General features: G+C 47.9%; 2 protein-coding genes across 2 annotated transcripts; both read left to right on the forward strand.

Annotated features, from left to right (window-relative positions):
* The first annotated feature begins 359 nt into the window (after positions 1-359).
* LOC139918190 (protocadherin-8-like) lies at positions 360-6405 on the forward strand. Its single transcript, XM_071907490.2, has 5 exons — positions 360-370; positions 1820-1853; positions 3170-5551; positions 5709-5934; positions 6041-6405. Exons 1-5 carry the CDS (start codon positions 360-362, stop codon positions 6403-6405), a joined length of 3018 nt encoding a protein of 1005 aa, XP_071763591.2.
* A 2008-nt stretch (positions 6406-8413) lies between these two features.
* On the forward strand, positions 8414-17218 carry LOC139926794 (leukocyte cell-derived chemotaxin 1-like). The gene is made up of 7 exons (XM_071918633.2): positions 8414-8571; positions 9352-9492; positions 10443-10583; positions 11953-12066; positions 14032-14185; positions 15260-15366; positions 16191-17218. Exons 1-7 carry the CDS (start codon positions 8500-8502, stop codon positions 16413-16415), a joined length of 954 nt encoding a protein of 317 aa, XP_071774734.1. The 5' UTR covers positions 8414-8499; the 3' UTR covers positions 16416-17218.
* The last annotated feature ends 406 nt before the right edge of the window (positions 17219-17624 follow it).

Genomic DNA, 17624 nt, shown 5'->3' on the forward strand with positions numbered 1-17624 from the left:
CTTTCCCCCCTTCCACCGCTTATCTGGTGGACAATAGAGACCAAATCGCCTATTTCCATCTCAATGCGTTAAGCTCCAACAAGAGGCAGGGATCGGGCGACCGTGCTCCAGACCCCAAATACCCAGCGATCACTAGAGCAAATGGGACCACAATGCCAAAAGGGGTTAGAAGAAAGAATGAAAGAAAGAAGAGGAGAAAGGGAGGGAGAGGGGAGGAGGATGGGGGATCCTCCAGCGATATATATATATATATATTTTTAAAGAAAATGCTAATGTGTCCCGTGAAGAATGGAGGGGATTTTGGAGTCTCTCTCTAATTCTACCATTGTTGAACTCGCGTGCAGACGGGCGAGATTGACATGGTGATCACGTGAGAGAATTGCGATTTGAAGTGTGAGTGTGTGTGACTGTGTGTCCTTCAAAAGACAGCTTTTTTTGGGGTGGAGGGAGGGGGGTTTGCAAAAGTCTGTCCAAGATTGTGAAAAGTCTCTCTCTCTCTCCCACACACACACACACACACACACACACACACACACACACACACACACACACACACACACACACACACACAGAGAGAGAGAGCTTAATCCGCAAGGCGCGACTCAACATAGTGTAATTTGCTTTTGATTGCTCTGTCTTTCTGTGTGTGTGAGAATGCTGAGCGGTATTAGAATACCATTAGACTTCTGTGTATTCTAAACACATAAAGAAATGAGAATAAACACGACGATTCTCACACGGCGGAGTAAAAAAAAAAGCAAAAAAAAAAAAAAAAAAACAGCCCCGCAGTGAGCACATTATTACGGCGGTTGAATGGACCCTCTCTGCGTTCAATGTACACAGAATAGGCTCTTCAGAATGCTTTAAAGTTAATAAAACATCTACTGGATCAATCTCAATGCTTGCTGCACGGATACTTTGCATATAGCCTATATTCCTAAAATATAGGGATTTACACAGTGGTATTCATAATGAGTTGATAGTGACCTTATCCTACCTTATTATATGGTACCACTGTGTTATTCCTATTATATTCCTGTAGGGGCTTATAGTTTTGTTGTGATATTTTTTATAGTATCCTTCTAAAATTGATCATAGGATTACTATAGTTCCTTTTCGTTTGGGATAGGCCTGACTGTGTTTAACTGCATGCTGCTTGACTGGATGTTGTCCATTCAGGTGTCTACTATTTGACTTTCTGTGGCAGATGGGTTCTTTATAGAACATGCCAACTGATATTAGCTTCTCCTGCAAGGCAAGTGTTGCCCCTGAAAAAGCTCAAAGCTGCGTGTGTGTGTGTGTGTGAGTGTGTGAAAGAGGAGGAGAGGGAAAGGAGAGAGAGAGGGAGGGAGAGAGAGAGCCTGAGTCCAATGGAAAGAATGAGAAAATCTCTTAAAGAGCCGTGACGGGGCCCCGGCCGTTCTCTAAATGTATTTTAATAAGAGGGACCCTCATGTCCGGGGCAATTCATCTCCCATCTCCCGTCTAATGAAAGGAGCCGTGGCCGGGATCGGGGCAGGTCGGGGGGCGGGAGGAGGGGGGGGGGGGGGGTTGTTACAAAGGCTGCATGTGGCTGTGCCTCATTATGCTGCAGTTAGGCGGAGGGCTGCATGGAGGCAGCAGGGGTTAGGGTCCCCGCAGGCCGGCTCAGGGGCCACAATACAGCCGTGGACGGCTGCAAAGGGAGACCCTGCCACGCCATTATACCGCCGCTACTAACGAGGGCTTCATACGCCTTTGATATAATCTCACTATTGAAATCCTGATAAATCCCCCCTGCGTTTACAGCCAAATCCCATTTGTAACGGGTGTGTGGAAGCCTGTGTGTGTGTGTGTGTGTCTCGTCTTCACCTGCGCCACTCTGTTCTGGCAGGCGAGGCCAAGGAGAGGCGCATGTTAAACCGGGCCGTTACACCGGCTTTAATTAAAAAATCCCCTCTCCCGCTCACACGACATCTCGTGAGCCGATCTGAGCGGAGTCCAAATTAGAATAAAATCAATGTTTAAGTGGATATAGCCATTTTTCTTGAATCAGATATGATCTGATAGGCAAACAATTACTGGATTACAACACACTAGGGGGATGAATAATAGAAAGGCAGAGCAGATTTATGGAATTTATGAATGGGAATAAAATGAACAATCAAATGATGCTATTACCACCAGTTACACCACATTCTTTTGAATCTCTGTGCGGCTGTGGTTCTACCATCACTCAGCATGTGAAGCTACTGGAACACTATTTCAGCTGTTTGGAAAGTGCATCATGAAAGCTCATCTGTGTGGGTGAGTGGAGCAGGGCATTCTGGGGTTGGAGAAAAGGACAAATCATCTCATCTTCTTGCATGCATGAAGTTATTTCCCAGTCAAAGGGGGCAGGTCGTTGGGACAGCTCGGCCTGCCGGAGACAGCCTTTACTCCGGTGGGCTACACATGACACACATGACACGTGCACGGGGATCCTAGTGAACAGTGTTTAAGCATAAATCTCTTTACACTGAATCTAGACCTATGGGTATAGCATCCTGAACAGACACTCCTATTCAAATGCTTTGTCCTCTAGCTCAGGGACACTGCGCATCTCTGTGCTCCCCCCATGTGTCGGTGCGCAGACTCATTTAACAGCCCGAGGAACATAAACAAGCAACGGAAACTATAGCTGTATTAAATCAAGCCCCGCGTTTAGCCCACATATTGGGTGCCAAGTTTCTCCGCACAGTCCAGGAATCTCTAAACAGGGTTTAGAGGTCTTTCAGAAGTCCCCCTTTTTTTCCCCTTTCAAAGCCCGGATTGGTCACAGTGCGGCTCATTTGCATGCCTCGCCGTATAAACCCTCCTGCAGACACTGCAGCCCTCTTGCGCTGAGAGAGCAGCACACCTCCAATAGAGAGAGAGCGGAGCGCATCCAGAGTGCGCATCGAAAGACCTATGGAATATTTATTATAGGCTTTATAATATAAAAAAGAGCTGTGGAGAGTCGAAAAGAAAGGGGGAGGAATTTCGTTTTTTCAGGTGCGTTTTGTTCAAACTGCAACTTGGGTTCAGTGCGGACAGTTTGCTGAATTTCAGATTATTTTGGAGTGAAGGTGTCAGGATGGGAGAAATAGGGTGGAACGGGCTGCTGGTGCTACTGTGCATCTCCTTGGCAAGCCTGACCGCTCTCACACAGGCAAAGACGGTGAAATATCAGACATTTGAGGAAGACGCACCGGGGACAGTGATCGGAAACTTGGCCAAGGACATCTCCTCCACTCCCTCCTCCTCCTCGGGGGGCTCCAGGACCAATTTCAGGATGATGAAACAGTTCAACTCCTCTTTTATCCGTCTGAGGGAGAGCGACGGGCAGCTGACCATAGGAGAGAGGATAGACAGGGAGAGGATCTGCAAACACACCCTGCACTGCCTCATCGCTTTCGACGTGGTCAGCTTCTCCAAAGAGCAGTTCAAACTCATTCACGTCGAGGTGGAGGTCAAGGACATCAACGACAACTCCCCCGAGTTCCCCCGGAAAGAGTCGAGTCTGGAGATCTCCGAGAACACGGCGGTGGGCACGAGGATCCCGTTGGACTTCGCCGTGGACGAGGACGTGGGGATGAACTACATCCAAAGCTACCAGATCTCCGTGAACAGCCACTTTTCCATCGACGTGCTCAGCAGGGCCGACGGGGTTAAATATGCGGAGCTGGTGCTCATGAAGGAGCTGGACCGGGAGACGCAGGCTACTTACGCGCTGGAACTGGTTGCTATGGACGGTGGCAACCCGTCCCGCACCGGGACGACGCGCATCAACGTCAAGGTGAAAGACTACAACGACAACAGCCCGGTGTTCGACAGGAACAGTTTCTCCGTGGACCTGCCCGAGGACGCGCCGGTTGGCTTCCTCCTGCTGGACCTGAACGCGGAGGACCCGGACGAGGGGCTGAACGGTGAGGTGGTGTACGGGTTCGGTAACCAGGTGCCCCCCGAGATACGGCAACTCTTCAGAGTGGACCGGAAGACCGGACGGCTCACCCTCGAGAGCCCCATCGACTTCGAGAGCAAAAACACATACGAGTTCGACGTCCAGGCTACCGACCTGGGTCCCAACCCGAGCCCGGCCATCTGTAAAATTGTTGTGCAGGTGCAGGACGTTAACGACAATGCACCGGAGATCTCCATCACCCCCATGACGTCCATCACGGCGGGGATAGCGTACATCACCGAGGCGGCGGCCAGAGAGAGTTTCGTCGCTCTGGTCAGCACCTCGGACAGAGACTCCGGTGCTAACGGACAGGTGCACTGCACCCTCTACGGACACGACCACTTCAGACTGCAGCAAGCGTACGAGGACAGCTTCATGATCGTGAGTACCAACCCGTTAGACCGGGAAAAGATCCCCGAGTATAACCTAACAGTGGTGGCGGAGGATTTGGGCTCCCCTCCGTTCAGGACCATCACTCAGTACACCATCCGGCTGACGGACGAGAACGATAACGCTCCCGTGTTCAGTAAGCCGGTGTATGAAGTGGCCGTGGTGGAGAACAACGCACCGGGCGCGTACATCACCACAGTCGTCGCGAGGGACATGGACATGGGGTCAAACGGGAAGGTCAGCTACAAACTGGCTGACACGTACTTCATGGGCTCCCCCATCTCCACCTTCGTGTCCCTGGACCCCGCCAGCGGCTCGCTGTACGCGCTCCGGAGCTTCAACTATGAGGTGATGAAACAGCTGGAGCTCCGCATCACGGCCAGCGACGGCGGCTCCCCGCCTCTGTCCGGTAGCGCTAATGTCTATGTGAGGATAGTGGACCAGAATGACAACGCACCGGTCATCACGCAGCCGGCCCTCAACAACGGCTCCGCTGAGGTGCTCCTGCCCCGGGACGCACCGACGGGCTACGTCATCACCCGAGTGGAGGCACGGGATGCGGATGAGGGCGTGAACTCGGAGCTGTCCTACGGGCTGGCCACCGGGGAACCGTCCGTGTTCTCCGTTAACAAAGCCACCGGGGAGATCTACCTCAACCAGGTGCTCAGCCACGAAGTGGACGAAACCCTGAGCGTGACCGTCACGGTGAGCGACAACGGGAGGCCCGCGCTCACCTCCACCGCCACGCTCCACTTCCTCATCATCGCGGGCTCCCCGCCGAGCGACAGGACCGTGTACCAGTCAGGCAGTGGAGACGAGGTACACGCGCAGTGGGACCTGTCGGTGGTGATTATCGTTGTCCTCGCGGGGAGCTGCACGCTCCTGCTGCTCGCCATCATCCTCATCGCCACCACCTGCAACCGGCGCAAGCGGGACAAGAGCGGAGAGGACAGCGACTCGTACGGGGAGAAGGGCACGCTGGAGCGCAGCAGAAACCACGCGGACAACCCGCTGCTGCCTCTCCACGGGGCCGGGGGAGGGGGAGGGGGAGGCTTCGACGGCCACTCCTACAGCAGCCAGCCCGGGGGATTCACCTCGGCTCACCCCGGGGGCAGCGACATGTGCTCGGCCTCGGAGGACGGCAGCGAGGTGCCATGTGTGTATGAGTCAGAGAGCAAGCTGCGAGGGAATAAACATGAGGTGAGATGCTCATATGGGACTGTGTGTGCATGAGGGATGGAGATGTGGGGGGGAGGGGTGGGGGTGTTAGTAAACAACAAAGACAAATCTCCAGTGTTTTCTTTCCAGTATCCAACAGATACTAACCTCAGTTTTGCCTCTCTCTCCTCTCCTGCAGGGCTACTCCACTCTGCCTGGCTATGGGAACGGTAAGGAGGCTGTGAGGCCCATCACCATCTGGAAGGGGAACTCTTACACCACCATCTCTGCCAGGGACCCGGCCTTCAGCGGCAAAGACAGTGGCAAGGGGGACAGTGACTTCAACGACAGTGACAGCGATGTCAGTGGAGACACCGGCCTGAAGAAAGATGGGGTCGTGGTTCCTCCCATGGGCGGCCAAAGTGGTAAGGGATAAATTACTATGGAAAACTTGTTAGGGGATGGGATGGGATGTCAAGGCTGAGGGACCTGAGATCTAACAGCCCCCCTATTTCTCCCCCTCTCTCTCAGGTCTGTGGGCGTGCACCAGTGAGTGTAAGGTCCTGGGACACTCGGACCGCTGCTGGAGCCCCTCGGCCGTCCGAGCCAACGCCGGGCCCTCGCCGGGCGTCTCCCCTGCTCCGACCCTCTCCTCCTTCAGCAGCCTGTCCAAGACAGCCTCGCTGCCCCGGGACCCCCACCGCAGGGACAACTACTACCAGGCCCACATCCCCAAGACAGTGGGGCTGCAGAGCGTGTATGAGAAGGTGCTGCACAGAGAGTACGACTACGTCCTGGTCACCCCTCCCCGGCCCGTACGAGTCCAGGAGATCAGCGACATCACCATCCCCGTTTACACCCCCACCCCAACACGCTGTCCCACCAATGAAGTCTAAAGACACACACTTAAACACACACATACACTCACTCTCAAAGAACTGTGCACTGTGTTGAACATTTTAATTTATGAATCATTGACAATGAGAATCATGTAAAGAAAAACAATGTTTGAGATTATCTGTTGCTGTGGAGAGTGTATATATACGTTTATATCCTAATATTTGTGTATTTTGCATTTTTAAATGTTTCAGTGTAAAAGCTACATTTGGAGTCCATTCAGTCACTTTGAGGAATTTGTTGGACATGAAGTGTATCATATGCAAGGTTTTGTACATACAGAGAATTTATTTTTTATAAAAGTAATAATTAAAAAGTGAAGATATGTAAATATGAATTGTAATTATTGATCTTTAAGCATGCTTACTATTTAAAATGGCCCCCGAAACTGTTCAGTTTGAGGCCAGTGACCCACAATGTATCAAGTTGATAACAGTGTATGAAATTATTTGAATGCAATAATGTAATTGTATAGGTTTTTTATTATCACAATATTCTAAGAGAAAATAAAATTTTAAATATTGTTCTGAAACTGATTTTGTCTCTAACGTTTGTGACCTTGGTTCTAAAATGCGATACATCCAGATACATTGTGAGCAGGATATTTCTGAGTGTGCACAGGCTTAGTCAGGTCAGTCACTATAAAAGCCAACAGGCGTCGCTGTTATTGCAGCAGTGAGCCTCTGTCCTTGCAGCCGACAGAAGAAGGTCAATTTGGACTTTTCTCTTTTGTGAATAGGATTTTGTTGGGTAGATGCCAAAGCAGATGCCAAGCTTTTGTAGCAAATATTCTGCAAATATTAACAAGAAAATCAGGACAATAAACCCAACAATGTTTAGCCCATTCCTCTTATAATGTGTTTAATGAACTTGACAGCTGGAGTTTGATTATCAATCTTCAAGATTTCTTCGTGTACAAAAACAACTCAACAGTTATGCTAAGGCTGCATCTATGCATAGAAGACCATTGCGTAATGCGCCCGACTATGCGTAAAGGTGAATATACCTTAAAATGCGTAAAATGTAGGACGATTGTTTGATTATTTGTCTCTTCTAAAAAACTTTAAAGCACATAAGACGGAGACTAACGATACATTTAACACATCTAAATGTGCAACTGCACGTATACAGTTCCAAATACACAGCCGCTTTTTGTCAAAGGACATGAAGTCCATGTGAGCAAATTTTCCTGCAGAATGTTTTTTGTCTACCTGCCAAATGCGCACGGTGCGCCCTTACGTAATCCCCCATTATCATTCATGGATTCAGGACAATTTTAATAACGGTAAAGGAGACCTGGACTTAGATAGAGGAGATAGGGAATTAGTTTCGGGGTCTATCCAAGCTGTCGTTTGCCCACCGCACTGTAATGTAAGGACCATCTCTGAGCTTGAGAAAACATGACACATTCCACCGGAGTCACCTTTGACTCCGGTGGGGGGGGGGGGGGGGGGGGGGGGGGGGTTGGCAAGGTGATTTGAGGAGACCGCCTGCCTTCCTCGCATTCCATGTGAGCATGGCAAATATTACTCATATCAGTTATATGAGAGGATATTTTAAGAGAAAAACGATAATGCTTTTGTGAAAGTATAACTTCTTGCTTATATTGGTGATTGCTTACTTTGTGATGATCACCGACTGGAGGTCACAGCTTACCCACCGTTGTATTTAGCACTAGCCTACATAACTGATAATGAATATGCACAAACCTGTATCGGATTACTATTAACCCATTAGTCACAGAGGGAAAGGATTTAATATTTGTCCTGCCGAGAGTTCAAGCTTACTTGGCATCATTAGAGTCCCGAGTCCTACAAGCCTTCCGCGCGCGCCCGCTGTCCCGGTAGAGGGCAGGGGGCCAGCGGAGTGACTGTTCGAAAACAGGGCCGGCGAGGCGCGCGCACACCTCGCACCCGGTCATTTCCTAAGCTGGTAATAAAACACGACCTGTATGAAAGAGCAAGTCTGTTCCTCGGAGAGAGAGAGAGAGAGAGAGAGAGAGAGAGAGAGAGAGAGAGAGAGAGAGAGAGAGAGAGAGAGAGAGAGATTGCTGAGTTAGTGGACTGGGTTTCCTCAGGTGTTTGGCTCCAGTCATGGCCGGGAGCTCAGAGAAAGTACCGATCGCCTCAGCGGGGCCCGAGGACCTGCAGCAGTTCATGCCACCGGTGAGTGTTTCCAGGTCTTTATATAACTTACCGTGGGCTATCCCGGGATACATGCCTATTACATGCTTGGTGTGAGTATATGCCAGGGGCCAAAGCCAAATAGGGGACAATAGCCTAATACATTCGGGATCTGTTCAATGCCCCCCCTTAGCCTACTTGCTGGACCCATGGGTGACCAAGCTGCTCTATAACTTATTTCTGTTGGGTGGTAACGTGTTACATTTCCCCATAGCCTAATTAGTACGCAGGTATAACGGATTAATAGGCTATCTCAATTTCAGTAATTGCAATTACCGGTCAAAGACTAAACGTAAGCCGTTACTTTCGTCATCGCCACGCTGTAAATATCAGACTGAAGTTGTATTATCAAAAACTATTAACATGCTCCCCAATTGTTTTCCCCTCATAGCCCAAGTCGTAGCCGTGTTCTCACACTGAACGAGTTTAGATGAGGAAACTGGCAGAAAAGTTGATTTTCTCAGATGGAAATACTACTGTCTCTACATTGATTTTGTCGAGCAAAAGTATGATATAAAAAAAAAACATGGGGCATCTTTGGTTTGGCCCTAATTATTCACAGGAGAGATTTGCAGGTGTAACGGAAAGTAGTGTAACGAACTTAAGTAACGAGTAGACATAACTGATTACTTTTTTGAGCCCAACACTGCTTGCCACAACCCTTCATTTCGCCTACTTCTTCAGTAGAAATGCGTGTCATTTGTGTCGATGGGTAGCCTATGTGAATATTTTGTTGTTTTTTTGTTTTTGTTGTTACCGTAGGCCTACTCCGCCGTGGCCGTGAAGCCCGCCGCCACCGGCCGCCTGCTGAAGGCCGGGATCGCGGTGCTCATTGCCGGGGCCCTCCTGCTGCTGCTGGGGGCCATCGGGGCTTTCTACTTCTGGAATAACAACGAAAAGCATGTAAGAGTTGGTATTTTACCTGCATGTGTGTACGTGTATGTGTGTGTGTGTGTGTGGTGTGTGTGTGTGTGTGTGTGTGTGTGTGGTTTTCCTATTGACTGAGTTGCGGGCTTTTACACTGCAAAAAATATAATTCCACTTGTTTCCAATTCAGTTTCACCTCTTTCCATAATGTTCCTGAAACAAGTGGCAATAGCTTGAAATGAGGCGGCTCACTCCATTTAAAGATAATGTCACTTGATTCAAGGCAATTCTTGAAACAAGCTGATTTGCATTGGAAACAAGTGAAATGATCAAACCTCAGTGGTAGATTTTTCACCTTTTTGTAGTAAAATGGATTAAGATTCAATATGAGGCTAAATGACTTGTCAAGATTGATTTTTTTTGCAGTGTAGGCTATGCAAATAGTAAAATGTAAAATTAAACACTCCAGTTCCACTACAGTTCCATGGTACAGTCTGAGGCAAAGCTTGGTGAATGGGGGCCTTGTGTGTGTGTGTGTGTGTGTGTAAGAGCTGGGGGATCCTCGCAGGGTGGGGAGTGGTGGGGGGCCCTCTCCGGTCCGGCTGATGCCCCGGGGGCGAGAGGTGCGAGAGATGGGAGGAAAAATGCTGCTTTCTGACTTATTTCTTTGTTTTCCCCATTGAAGTTGCTGTATGTTATTAAGGCTGCAAAGGCATGATGAAAAAAGCTCTGCAGAAGGGTCATCATCACCGAGGACCCTGAGGATTGTATTTTTCTGAACAAGTCTGAGTGAATGTGTGTGTCAGATAGAGAGAGAGAGAGAGAGGTATGTGTGAGGGGAAAGTCATGGGATAACAGGATAACACAGAAAGAGGAGGGTGAGGGAGAGTGGCTGCTGAACGAGAGAGAGGGGTGGGGGCTGGGAACTCGAGAACTCATACCTTACATGCCAGTCTGAAACCTTGTGTGTGTGTGTGTGTGTGCAGGTATACAATGTCCACTACAGCATGAGCATCAACGGCAAAGTGGAGGAGGGCTCTATGGAGATCGATGCCGCGAACAACGTGGAGAGGTTCCGCACCGGCAGCGGGACCGACGAGGCCGTGGAGGTCCACGACTTCCAGATTGTGAGTCGGACCTGAAATAATCAGTCCAGAAACTCCAGGAGGCTCGGGTCTGCTTTTGCCAATAAGGATTAACCTCACACCACCGCGGCCACAGCAGCAGCAGCAGCAGGAGTGGAAACCAGAAAAGCAGTCCCAGAGTTAGACTTATCAACACACTGATGCAGCGCTCTCAGAGTAACTCGGAGCGTCAGAGAGTTAGATGGGATTCGATGAAACTTTAAAGATCCCTTTTGGGGGGGAATTGGGTCATTGCAGCAGCAGAGAATTAAGATACAGATAAGAACAAGTAAACAGGTCGTCCCGCAGGAATGATGCAGGCGCCCCTTGGGCCAGTCAGTAACAAGATGCATCGTCCCGCCGAGTTTCATCAAAATCGGACTGGTGGTGTCGTTTTTGACCTGTAATTGTAGCGCCTCCATCAGGCCAATCAGTACATTTATAACACCAGAACACGGTGCCCGAATGCATCATCTCGCCAAGTTTAATCAGAATTGGAGCAGTGTGTCTGAGATATCACATTTGAGTTTAAAATTTGGATTTTTAATTACAGCGCCCCCATTAGACCAATCAGTGTAATTTGTAAGGATAGCTGGTAGCCAATTTCATGTCAGTTGGACTTGTGGTGCAAAAGTCTGACATTTTGACCTTTAAAGAGTAACTAAACCACAAACCCAAATCTTCGGTGAAGCCTGACACCTAATGGTAAAAAGTAGAGTACTGAACTGGCCATCTGCTATTGGCTGGTCTTTGGTGCCATGTGATGTCACCACCTGCTGTACTCTATAGAAGGTGAGATTCACCACAGATTTGGGTGGGCTTTAGTTACTCTTTAATTATCAGGCCAATCAGTCATTTTTTAAACACTTCAACACAGTGCCAAGATGCATCTTCCCTCCAAGTTTCGTCGATATCGGACAAAAACAGTCCAATCCATAGTCGCCCAACGCTCTGTTTCATCGCATAGGGGACAAAAAGACAGTGAAGATAACACAACTAGCAATTTCAACAATCAGACATATTGAGAATAATGCAACAGATAAACAATGATACAGCGTCTTCATTGACAGATTTACAGGATTGAAGTGCATGTGTCAGCGTGTATCACAAGCTATTCACATTATCAGGTGTACAGATGGAAGAACATACAGAAATGTGTCAGGATGTTAAAGTAAGCTTTAGGTTAATCAGTGTGGTGTGGGAGTCAGTCCAGTTGAAACGACCACATAGCAGAGGCAGAAAGAGAACTGAAACATTGTCCTTCAGTCTACCGTTTAGTTACATTTGACTGAATTTCACCTCAGCCAAATTCCAGCTTGTTTGTTCCCTCTTTTCACCCCCCCCTCCTCCCCCTCCTCCCTGACCTCTCTAGGGGATCACAGGGATCCGGTTTTCAGGAGGAGAGAAGTGCTACATTAAGACCCAGGTCAAGGCTCGCCTGCCTGATGTGGAGGCTCTCAAGAAGGACTCTCTGACGCTGGACCTGGTGGGTTTGCGTGTCTGTTTTAATCGGTCTGAGAAAACATGATCACTCCATGCTGTAGTCTGTCTTGAAAGGAAAACACCAAGTATTGATTGGCCCATCTCACCTGTTAAGTGATGAGAAGATAGACACCAATATCGTCCATGTGCCTGTGGTTGAGTGACAGTAGGGGACAAGCCTTGTCCAAAGTAAGAAGACTGACCTTTTAATAATAAAAAGTTGTTGTTGTTTTTATTATATTGGCTGTAGTTTTATAAAAAAAAAAAAAAAGAAATAATAATTTACTCAATATAGCTGATGTAGACAGGTTTGTTTTTGGAACTATGACTCCTGAGTCATAGTTGACTATGACTCCTGAGTCTCCCATCGCCCACCACATTCACTTCCTATGGAAACATGGAAACAGGAACAGTAGACCCTGGTAGTTCAAAACAACACTTCATTTTTATATCATATTTTGTGTAAATTTGACCAATCTCCTACACAAAACTGACAGACGTGGTCACATATCATATTAAGATGACTTAGAATTTAGCTGTAGAGCTGTTGCCAGTTCTCGTTTTCTCACTTTTGAGATAATGCTAGTCGCCTACTATCACTCAACATAGTGTATGCTAAAGTGTTAGCATGGAGCCGCAGAGCCGATGATCTACTGGGGACACATGGATGATTTTGGTGTCCATGTTCTCATCACTTAACAGGTAAGATGACCAACAGGCCAATCTCCCCAAAACTTGGTGTGTTCCATTAAGATAAAGAGAGCACAGTAAGAGGTGTACTTGAATATATTCTATAATATTACTGAAATATCATGAAAACAACCCCCCCCCCACACACATACTCACCGCTGCCTGTGATTGTTGAATTGAGGCCGTCTGATAATTAAAATCATTTAGTTCTGCATAAGCCTCACATCCACATAAATCCACATCTCCCAGAATTGCCCTCATGAACGCGAGTGCGCACAAACACACATACAAGCTCACAATTAATTATCAGGCAGGGCTGCTCTTATTGCCTCTCTCTGCCTCATAAATGATCATTTATTTCACGTTTGTGCGCTTGCGTGTGTGTGTGTATTTGTGTTATTGCCTCCCTCTGCCTCATAAATGATCATTTATTTCACGTTGGTGCGTTGCGTGTGTGTGTGCGAGCGAGTGTGTGCGTGTGTGGAGATAGGGAGATGTAGTTATAATAGTTGCTGCAGGCTGGTCATTTGCTATAATTTAGAGTGATGGCAAATATGGGTTAGATAAGCACACGCTCACGCACACACACACACACACACACTCCCATCCAGGGAGAGTGGGTCAGATAAACTCTTATCAGTCGTGCAGTGGAGGAGGACCCCCGCTTTTATTTGTCCCTCCAGCGAATCATTTGAGCTGAAAAAAAAAAAAAACAGCAGCAGAGCATTTCTGGAAGGTTAGGGGATAACATTCCCCAAACATCATTGTGGCTAGTGTTCTGCAGGCCTCAGGAACAAGCGCCTCTGGGCAAAAGCATCCCAACAGACTTCCCCTGTTACCTGCGGGCTGTGGATACACAGAATGTATGTTTACAGAGTCTCTCCTCCTGGAAATCTCATTAGTTTATCTGCTGCTGTTTTTCAAAAACTTGAATTTAGGCCATCCAACGTTTCCTTCACTCAGATCTTAATGAGTCCTGACGTTGTGTAGATAGCTAAATGTAAGGGCAGAGGAGAACAGAGAAGGATCTGTATACTAAAGCCTCGGGGGCTTCCCTTTTATTATGTGATTCCATGTTGTTATAAGGAGCATTAACAACACAGCATTAATGTGGATTAGACTGGGGCAGAACGGAAAAACATCAAGTGTGGGCTATTTAAAGGGGAAGGCTAGTTACAGGCTGCATGAAACAAGTGTGATGTTCCGCCTTTAGCAGCCGGACAGATCTTCAGATACTGTGCCGTAATCTGTTTTCTCCTCACCGTCTTTCCTTCTGAAGGAGGACGAGGTGATGCCAGCCAAGTTTGAGGAGGACTCCCTGATCTGGGTGGCGGCTGACACGCCCCTCTCTGACTCCGCCTTCCTCAGCAACAAGATCAAGGACTTGTGCGGAGACCTGCCAATCTTCTGGCTCCGTCCCACCTACCCTACAGGTAGGCAATCACACAGCTCAGGGCAAAGATTAGACAAGTGTCAATCTATATGAAGCATAAATATATGAGGCTCCCACACACCGTCTACTTGCAAATCTCAATTTATTGCGACGTTTCAGTCATAGACCTTTTTCAAAACAGCAAACACAGAAATTATATCACCAGTAGGCTACATACAGGTTAGGTTGTCATTGACAACAGCTGCAGGACAATTAACAATCAACATAATAAATTAGCCTCTCAACATTACATATTACATCAATAGATCCGCATTTTTCACATTAATACATCACTAAATAGGTCAGCATTTTTCACATTAATACATAAAGATCCATTAGTAGGCTATGAGATAAAGTTTAGAGTAACTGAACCCCAAACCCAAATCTGTGGTGAAAAGTAGGGTACTGAGCTGACCATCTGCTATTGGCTGGTCTTTGTGCCAGGTGATGTCACCTTCTATAGAGTACAACAGGTGGTGACATCACCTGGCACAAAGACCAGCCAATAGCAGATAGATGTCAGACTTCACCACAGATTTGGGTGGGGTTTAGTTACTCTTTAAAGTTTAAACCTCCATCTATACAAAACGGCCTTCATTGAGCAGATTCATGTCATCTTGACATTTGTAAGTAGATGGTGTGTGGGAGCTTCATATATTTATGTTGCTCATTTTTCTCCCAGCACCACACATCACTGAAATTATCAGGTGTGCAAACTTTATTTTATTATAATCTATAAGTAACACAAAGCAAAACACCTTATAGTACTTCTGACAGAGGATATAGATCTGGTCTCAGGTGTTTTTTTCATTATGGCAGTTGTTAGAGCCCCAAAATAAAAATACAAGTCCTTTTGAAGTTTTCAGATGAGTGCTGTTTCCAAGTAAACAATTTTGGAGTAGGCTATGCTGGCTTGTCAAAAAAAAAAAATGCTTAGAACAGAATTTTGCGGCGCTTCATCTGAGGACTTCAAAAAGAAAGTCACAGGAATGATTGCGCAATCAGAAGCCAGCGCGCCACGTGCGGGCGCCGGCGTCCCGTCCGCTGCCAGATACTGAGACTATGATGTGTGCAGGCGGACAGAGGAAGAGGAGGGCCGCCCCCCGCCAGCGCCGCCAGGCACCCGGGGCCGAGGAGGAAGAGGATGTCGAGGCAGAATTCAACCCGGAGAACCCGTACCAGGTGAGTCACACATACTCTCGCTCACACGTTCCTCTTGTGTTCGGCCCGCCCGCGTCCCACTAGAGGATTCACAGCTGTCCGCTTGGATCGCGGCGCTACCTGAGGAGACTTTTCGCCGGGGAGAGTTTCTCACAGCTGTGCGAGCGGCAGCAGATGCCGGGGTCACGGCGGAGGGGCCAGGACTGTCACTGCAAATCTGAGTGTGCGTGGGTGTGTGTGTTTTTTGTGTGTTTGTGTGTGTGTGTTTGTGTTTTTGTATGTGTGGCTGTCTGGTCTGACGAAGTCCTTTAGAATAGCCCGTCTAAAGCTTTCCTTTCAGCCATTGAGGCTGTGTGAATAATTCCACTCAAGACCCCCCCCCCTCCTCTGTCGTGCCCCCCTTGCCCTGCTGTGTACACACAGACTCCCATACACACATATCTCTAGACCCCCCCCCCCCCCCCCCCCTCCTTGTCCTCGTCCCTTATGTTGGGCCCCACTTCCCTAATCCCTCTCTCTTCCTACCCCCTGAGCGAATGAAGCATCCCCCAACCCCCGCAACACACTCTTGACAGCCTCAGAGGGGGGAAAATAGCAAGCAGTATGAGCCGTACGCGTTGAAAAAGAAAATATTTGACAACAAAAACCCACATCTGACAACATCCCCTCCTCCCCATCCCGCCTGTCGGAAATCCATTTTTAATTGGTTTGAAACGAGCTTTCTCCGCCACTAAAGCTCCACTAAAACATCACAGCGCAGAATGCGACGCAAAACGCCGTACATAAAAAAAGAAACGCCTGTGCTCTGACCGCTGTCGTCCACTCTCTCTCTCTCTCTCTCTCAGAGGGGTCTTGAGGGCGAGGAGGGCACCATGACCTTTGACCCCATGCTGGACCACCAGGGCGTGTGCTGCGCCGAGTGCCGCCGCGGCTACACCCAGTGCCAGAGGATCTGCGAGCCGCTGGGAGGGTACCACCCGTGGCCCTACCACTACCGCGGCTGCAGGGTGGCCTGCAGGGTCATCATGCCCTGCCGCTGGTGGGTGGGACGCATCCTGGGTATCCTGTAAACCCCCCCGCCCCGCCCACCTGGGAAATGGTAGAGTCCAGGGGAAAAGTTGAAGAAAGGGAGATGTTGGTTTCCTACCTGTTGGTCTGAGCATAGTGTAGAGCGGTGCGACGTAGAGACAGTGATCAAAATGAACAATATCAGTAACCGTGTTCAGCATTGCACATTATAAATGCATGATGTAATGCATGATATCACATGTAAAGGTATGCTACACTGGCTATACCTCATACTGTGCCTGCACACTGTATAGCTTGTCTAATTAAAAAAACATACCTATAGACTGAGATCTTACTGAACTACAGAACAACGTACTATATCACGAGATGGAAAATATATATAAAGGTATGAACGTCTCAAACCAATCAAGTTTCCAATCAAGTGCATTAACATCTAGAATTCAAACATGCATCACACCAGCTATCTGTCTATATGGAAAGCAGTGGTCATATGTAAACTTGTATTTATAGAGCTGATAATCCTGAAAGTCCTTTTACTTTTCTGTCATTCTTTGCTTTCTGATGTAAATAAATGTATAAGGCGCAAAGTATTCCAACGGCAGAGTAGCAGTAAAGTTAGCTGGCTCAGATGGAGGCTGGTGTGTGTGTGTGCTTAACTTTTCATCATGCTAGTGAGAAATTTTTGGCTTCTCTGTTTTAACTCTTCTCCTCCCCCATTTTCCTCCTAAGTAGCTCACACATTAAAAAAAAGTAAATGTACTGCCTGCTTTGTCTTGGAAGCTCCTTTCAAATGAGTGTATTTTCATCTGCATTAAAGAAGCAATTTAAGTGCAATGTCAATGAATAAACCTTTTTTAAGTAAAATTTGAATCACCACCCCTCTTTTCCGTTATTGACCATGTCTTTATGACTTATTTATAAATAAATCTCGCACCAGATTATTGAGTTAATTTCCACTCAATTCTGGGACCCCACCCCACTCCTTCACACTCACAATCTCTTAAGACACTTTTCAGTTTTGAGATCTGTCACATCTGGTAGCGGCTGCAAAGGGATGAGCAGAAAGAAGTTTCCAGAGTTCTTTAATGTGAAGAGTTGCAGCTCTAGAACTCTTTAATGAGACTAAAGACTCTGTAGCCGTCACGCTCCCAGATCTTACCCACGATGCAAAGCGCTTAGCTCCTTTTGATGTCATGGAGCTGCTTCAGGCGGGGGTAGGGGGGTAAGGGTGGGGGCGGTGTGTGTGTGTC

This window comes from Centroberyx gerrardi, chromosome 13 (assembly GCF_048128805.1).
Source record: "Centroberyx gerrardi isolate f3 chromosome 13, fCenGer3.hap1.cur.20231027, whole genome shotgun sequence".
Taxonomy (NCBI): domain Eukaryota; kingdom Metazoa; phylum Chordata; class Actinopteri; order Beryciformes; family Berycidae; genus Centroberyx; species Centroberyx gerrardi.

Bases quoted from the DNA above. Each gene is read 5' to 3' on its own strand.
- LOC139926794 (XM_071918633.2), top strand. From the start codon at position 8,500: ATGGCCGGGAGCTCAGAGAAAGTACCGATCGCCTCAGCGGGGCCCGAG. The intron at 8,572-9,351 runs GTGAGTGTTTCC...TTGTTACCGTAG, and splicing joins TGCAGCAGTTCATGCCACCG to GCCTACTCCGCCGTGGCCGT. The intron at 15,367-16,190 runs GTGAGTCACACA...TCTCTCTCTCAG, and splicing joins ACCCGGAGAACCCGTACCAG to AGGGGTCTTGAGGGCGAGGA.
- LOC139918190 (XM_071907490.2), top strand. The intron at 1,854-3,169 runs GCGCCACTCTGT...GCTCTCACACAG, and splicing joins TGTGTGTCTCGTCTTCACCT to GCAAAGACGGTGAAATATCA. The intron at 5,935-6,040 runs GTAAGGGATAAA...CCTCTCTCTCAG, and splicing joins TCCCATGGGCGGCCAAAGTG to GTCTGTGGGCGTGCACCAGT.